This window comes from Penaeus chinensis, chromosome 36 (assembly GCF_019202785.1).
Source record: "Penaeus chinensis breed Huanghai No. 1 chromosome 36, ASM1920278v2, whole genome shotgun sequence".
In the NCBI taxonomy this organism is placed as follows: domain Eukaryota; kingdom Metazoa; phylum Arthropoda; class Malacostraca; order Decapoda; family Penaeidae; genus Penaeus; species Penaeus chinensis.
In genome coordinates, this window is record NC_061854.1 from 35135401 (window position 1) to 35142651 (window position 7251).

The following is a 7251-nucleotide window of genomic DNA, read 5'->3' on the forward strand; positions in this document are numbered from 1 at the left end:
CATCTATTTATCTCTATCCATCTCTCTCTCTATCTATCTGTCTATCACTCTCTCTCTCTCTCTCTCAATCCATCTCTCTGTCCATCTGTCTCTTTCCATCTATCTCTCTCTACCCATCTATCTTTCTATCTATTCATCTCTCTCTCTCTCTCTATCCATCTATCTCTCTATATAGCCATATATCTTTCTATCTATCCATCTCTCTCTCTCTATCTATCTATCTATCCATCTCTCTCTCTCTCTATCCATCTATATCTCTCTCTATCCATCTCTCTCTCTCTCTGTTCATCTATTTCTCTCTATCCATCTCTCTCTCTCTATCCATCTATCTTTCTATCTATCCCTCTATCTCTTTCTCAATCCATCTCTCTCTCTCTATCCATCTCTCCCTCTCTATCCATCTATCTCTCTATCTCTATCTACCCTATCTATCTATCTATCTATCTATCTATCTATCTCTCAATCCGTCTCTCTCTCTATCCATCTATCTCTCTCTTTCTATCCATCTATTTCTCTATATATCCATTTATCTCACTATATATCCATCTATCTTTCTATCTATCCATCTCTCTCTCTCTCTCTATCTATCGATATATCTATATATCTATCTATCTCTATCTATCTATAAATCCATCTATCTATCTCTCTATTCATCTATATCTCTTTCTATCTATCTATCTTTCTATCTATCCATCTCTCTCTATCTATCTATCGATCTGTCTATCCATCTATTTCTCTTTATATCCATCTCTCTCTCTCTATCCATCTCTGTCTCTCTCTCTATCTGTCTATCCATCTATCACTATCCATCTCTCTCTCTCTCTCTATCCATCTCTCAATCCATCTCTCTCTCTCTCTATCTATGTATATTTCTCTCTCTATCCATCTATCTTTCTATCTAACCATCTTTATATCTCTCCCTATCTATCTATCGATCTGTCTATCCATCTATCAGATAATGCTATAAAAATAGAACATATAAATGCTCAGTCTCTCCTCGGGCATTTTGAAGAAATTAAAATGCTAGTTGAGGAGAGAATCATAGACATATTATGCATAAGTGAAACATGGCTCCACCAGGAAATGGTCAGTAATTTCGTCAATATTCTAAATTTTAAAGTTTATAGCTGTGATGCAGGGCGAGGAGGAGGAGTATGTATATATGTACGGGATACCCTGAAGTCAAACAGGATATCTACTACAGCAGTTAACAATACTGCCGTAGAAGATGTCTGGGTAACCGTACAAAGCAACATGCTTCCTTCCTTTATTATTGGCGCTGTCTATAGGCACCCCCATGCTACCTCGGAATCTTTTGAATACATTGAAAAGGTTTTCAGAGAAATGTCTTTAAAAATGAAACCGCTTTTCAACTTAGGTGACCTAAATGATGATTTAACAAAATCTAATGCTAAGTTAGCTAAGATGATAAAGAAAAATAAATTAGAACAAATAATAGATAAACCTACACGAATTACAGAAAACACCTTTTCTCTTTTATATTTAATAATAACTAACAGATCAGACCTCATCCTCCACTTTGATGTCATCCTGTGCCATGTTGCTGACCATGAACTCATCACGATGACGTTAAATATAAAGAAAACAAAGAGACCACCAGTAATAAAAACTTTTCGCTATTTCAAACACTACGACCCTCAATCTTTCTGCTTATCTTGTCTAAAGAAATGACTCTATCAGATATTTCATTGACAGATAATGTAAACAACCAAGTAACTATCCTAACTGAAGTTATTAAAAGCAGCATTGATGCGCTGGCTCCCTACGTAACACGAACCGTCAGACGTCCCCCTGCTCCATGGATAAATGACATCAAGAGAGTCATTAGCGATAGAAATAATGCCCACCAAGCTCTTAAAAGTAACAGAAATGAGGCTGCCTTTCAGATAGATTACAAAGCAAAAAAGAAAATTTTTAAATTGCTAATTCAATGTGCAAAAAGAAATTACTTCAGAAATAAATTCACAGAATATAAGAACAACTATGATAAAACATGGACAATTGTTAGAACACTAGTGCCTCACAACAATCACCTCACTAGTGATTGCACAAGCCCCATACAAAGAACAGACCATTTTAATGACTTTTTTCCAAAAATTGGTAAACTAACTTACGGAAAAACAATTGCTTCTACATTGCAACAAAATACAGATCGGGCAAGGATTACAACTATTTATTTCAGACCACATCCAGTGGACGCAGAAACAATCATCTCAGGAATAAAACACCTTCGTGAAACAAATGCTGTAGGAGCAGACGGTATTGCTTTGCGCTTTATCAGAGATAGTCTACTCGCAACTCTGCATTATTTGACGGTCATTATTAACACCTCTCTGGTCACTGGTGTCTTTCCAGCGCTTTGGAAACATGGCATAGTAACACCAATTTTCAAGTCGGGGGATATAGACGATGTCGATAATTATCGTCCTATTACTATACTCCCTATATTATACAAAATTCTTGAAAAAAATGCAGCAAATCCACTGACGAGTTTCCTGGAGGCCAAGAACTTACTATCTAAAACACAACATGGTTTTAGAAATAGGTTATCAACTGAAACAGCTTTACTGCAAATTACTGATGATAATAACATTGACAAAAATCAGGTAAATTTACTCACATTATACGACCTTTCTAAGGCTTTTGATAGTGTTAACCATGAAATTCTCCGTAACAAATTAGTAACTCATAAAACTGATACATTTTGGTTTAAAAGTGATTTATATACAAGGATCCAATCGGCAAGAATCAATAATGGTATGTCATCAAAACAAGAAGTACCTTTTGGTGTTCCGCAAGGATCTATTTTAGATCCGATCCTATTTACAATTTTCACAAATGATTTATCAACAATAGCCCATGACTGCCTTCTAGTGCAGTACGCCGATGATTCACAGTTTCTTCATAGTGATTCAGTAAACAACTTAAATACATTAATAAGAAACGCGCAAGATACTCTCACACAAGCAAAACTATATTTTGACACTAATGGCCTTAAACTAAATCCACATAAAACTTAATGTTTGGCAGAACATAGCTAAAATTCCCAGTGACACAACCATAGAATCTGAAGGCTTCTCTATCAAACTGAGCACTTCAGTGAATAATCTAGGAGTTCACTTAGGCAGATTCATGACATTTGAACCACACGTTGACAAAATTCACAGATGGGTGGATACCCTGGTATATCTTAATCACATACGAAATCAGATCACTACTGAAACTAGAATTTGCTTTCACTGGTGTATTTCGTCATAGGATTAATCACATTATTTAATTATGTTCTCGCTTTCATTAAAATGGGGTATAAAAAGATGTCATAACCATCACCATATATATTTACAAATATTATAAAACAAACAAAAGCGGTAAATATCCACGTCCCAGCAAGCGTATCAAACGGCCCAGGTGTCACGGGGCTTGTTTAAGCTTGGCGCTGCTCCGATTAACCTCTTGGGCACGTGAGGCAAAGTATCATGGCGCCTGGCGTCACATAAAAAGACTGGAAACAAGAAATGAATGTAAATACAATGAATAAAAGCACCATCAATATACCACGCTCTGCGAATTAGCGTACTCATTAAAGGCTTTCCTACTCACGAGGCGAGGGTCACAGTGTTCACTCGAACAAGTGGTATGGCAAAGTGACCGATTATATGGCAGAGTAGGACCAGGTGAGGCACACCTACGCGCTTGCGCATTACACTAAGGGGGTACGAGGAAACTTACTTTTAAACAAAAATAATAAACCTGTAAATATACATCTTTACTCATTCATGGGAATTACCCGAAATGGTTAATGCCCTTGCAAACCGTAGGGAACACATCAGTTGTCCAGACACGCCAAGTAAATTCCCTTTTTTGTCAAGAGATCGAATACCTATACAGGGGCACGACAAATGGAAATACGTGGACCCAAGTTATGGAACATGCTACCAGATAATATGAGACATTAACAGCTTCTGTAATTTTAAAACAAAATTAAAAGAACAGCTCTTAAATACTCAAATGTGTATGTATGTATATGTATATATATGTATATATATATATGTATATATATATGTATATATATATATATTTGTGTGTGTGTGTAAAGAATAACCATTGTAATATAATGGTATAAAGTGCTTTGACTTTGACTTTAACTATCCATCTCTCTCTCTCTATCCATCTCTCTCTCTCTCTATCCGCCTCTCTATCTCTCTATCCATCTCTCTCTCTCTCTATCCATCTCTCTCTCTTTCTCTATCCATCTCTCTCTCTCTCTATCCATCTCTCTCCCTCTCTATCCATCTCTCTTTCTCTCTCTATCCATCTCTCTCTCTCTGTGTCCATCTCTTTCTATATATATATATCCATCTCCCTCTCTCTCTCCATCCATCTCTCTCTCTCTCTCTACCCATCTCTCTCTCTCTCTCTCTACCCATCTCTCTCTCTATCAATCTCTCTCTCTCTATCCATCTCTCCCTTTCTGTCTATCCATCTCTCTCTCTCTCTATCCATCTCCCTCAATCCATCTCTCTCTATCCATCTCCCTCAATCCATCTCTCTCTATCCATCTCTCTCTCTCTATGCATCACTCTCACTCTCTCTATCCATCTCTCTCTCTCGATCCATCTCTTTCTCTCTATCCATCTCTCATTCTATCCATCTCCCTCTCTCTATCCATCTATCTCTCTATACATACATCTCTCTCACTTTATCTATCCATCTCTCTCTCTCTCTATCCATCTCTCTCTCTATCCATCTCTCTCTCTCTACCCATCTCTCTCTATCTCTATTTATCTCTCTCTATCTATGTATCTATCTATCTATCTATATATTCATCCATCTATATTTCTATTTTCCTTCTTTTCGGTCACAATTGTAGTTTTAGTAATTTTGTCATTATTATTATCATTACCACAGCAATAATTACTTAATATATATGTATATATATGTATATATGTAGATAGATAGATAGATAAATATCTATCTATATATATCTATATATATATGTGTGTGTGTGTGTGTGTGTGTGTGTGTGTGTGTGTGTGTGTGTGTGTGTGTGTGTGTGTGTATCTGTCGTAATCAAGATGTTGATTAATCTGTAAAGTGAAATTATACTCACACCTTTTACGAGTTTTGTGTATCACTGCCACCACCAGTTCTTTGGGTAAAACTGGAAACCACTGAACTACTAAGTAAACCTGCGCCCCAACGATTATTAGAGTGCCTAACTAACCTTGAATGGCTACAGAAAAAGTTCTTATTCTACTATTTCTTGTTTTCTATTTTCTGTATATATGTATATATATATATATATATATATATATATATATATATATATATATATATAAGCAGCTTATCAGCAAATCACATACATATAAAAGAACTACATATGAACAAATATTAATTATGTACTAAATCTCTAAGCCTCCCGTTGCGCGACCGTCGATGAGAGTCTGTCTCTTCCTGCTCCTTTCCTCTCCCGTCGCCGCGCGTGCGAGACGGAGGGCCTCCTGAACAATGCACTCATCGTTACGTCGTCTTACGACATATCTATATATATGTATATATGTATATATATACACACACACACACACAGTGCGCATATGTATATTTAAGCAGTGGGCAGCAAAACAACCAAAAACCTTCTGTGTATCCTAGAATATTGCTGTTGATAATAAATCATGGTACCTCCCCCCCCCCCCTTCATCCCCGTCCTCCTCCTCTCATCTCGGCGGCGCACAGAAACATTTGCCAGACTGTGTAGTTAGATTTTCGCTCTTATCTGCACACACACACACACACACACACACACACACACACACACACACACACACACACACACACACACACACACACACACACACACACACACACACACACACACACACACACACACACACACACACACACATAGACTTGAACATATAGATATAGATATGAATATGTATATATATATATATTTATATCCCAAGAGTACATATGTACTGTGCATAAGAATATACACACTTTTATGTATGGACACACACACACACACACACACACACACACACACACACACACACACACACACACACACACACACACACACACACACAAACACACTTACACACACACATATATATATACATATATACACAATCACACGCACACACGTGTGTATTGAGCAATTGTTTCATGTTAGCCCCAATTCTCTTTTGTCAATAACATGTCCGTCTGTTTGCTTTCCGTCCTACAGAGCCCCAGACCCAAGGGCGAGGATGGCCCTCAACGTGAGACCGCCGACTCTGCTTGTGTGCGCAGCCCTGGTCGCTGCTTGTGGCTGCTTGCTCTCGGTTCCTCGGGTCGCCAGCGAGTACAGGGAAGTCCACACCAACGCCTGGTACGACAAGAGCGTCCACGGGAAGCCTGTCATCGAATACGTGGATGTAAATTTTTTTGTGCATAATATCACCGAAGGCAAGCTCTTTTTGGACAAGGGCCTCAGTAAGGAGACTGGAACCCTCGGCCGCTTCCCTGTGCCAAAGTGCCTGGAGAAATTCAACCCATGTCCCTTCGGTCCGAACGGCAAGAGGCGGGAGATGAGGTCCCGCAAAACCAAGCAGACGGTCTTTATACACTTAAATAATACGAAAACAAATAAGACTGAAGTAAAGAAATATATTCACGAGGTGGACTCTGAATGCTATTGCGAACCAGAGAGCGAAGTTAATTCCTCACAGGCTTTTAAGGTTCCTGTTCCATCAGTGTGTCAGTTATTGATATTGCTGTTTTCTTTTATTAAAAATGACATGACGAATATTTAACATACAGTGTGTGCATTTGTGCAAAGGACATACATTGGCTTCTAAAATAGTCCCAAGCTGCGCGTTGCAAGATTGAAAGGCTGGGACCACCTGTCCCAGGAGCAGCTTACTCTTCTGCCCGTCCTTGAAATGACGATTCACTCTGGCCGATGCGCAGGCCTGTCCAATCTAACATTTACTTCCGTTGTCTTATTTCTATATAATAAACTGCATCTCCAAGCACGTTGGTTTGACTCCATTCTGTGATGACATTTCCCCAGTTCTTCTTTGCCTTCCTCTGTCTCGTTTTCCTTCAACCATTCCTTCGAGAACTCTCATGATGTGTCTAGCAAATCTCATTTTCCTTCTGGCAAGATCGTCTGCCCATGTTTCTTTCCCTGATTCTGGATTAAAGCACCCTGTTTGCCGAGGACATAATTATAGTTAGGTTGCATTA

General features: G+C 38.4%; 1 protein-coding gene across 1 annotated transcript in view; it reads left to right on the forward strand.

The window, feature by feature from the left end:
• The window catches only part of LOC125044940, a 10934-nt gene extending 3899 nt beyond the window's left edge, over nt 1–7035 (forward strand). Inside the window, exon 2 of the mRNA XM_047641901.1 lies at nt 6248–7035. Coding sequence (XP_047497857.1) covers nt 6270–6815 — 546 coding nt within the window. The 5' untranslated portion in view covers nt 6248–6269 and the 3' untranslated portion in view covers nt 6816–7035. The remainder of the gene's footprint in view (nt 1–6247) is intronic.
• Nucleotides 7036–7251: the final 216 nt, after the last annotated feature.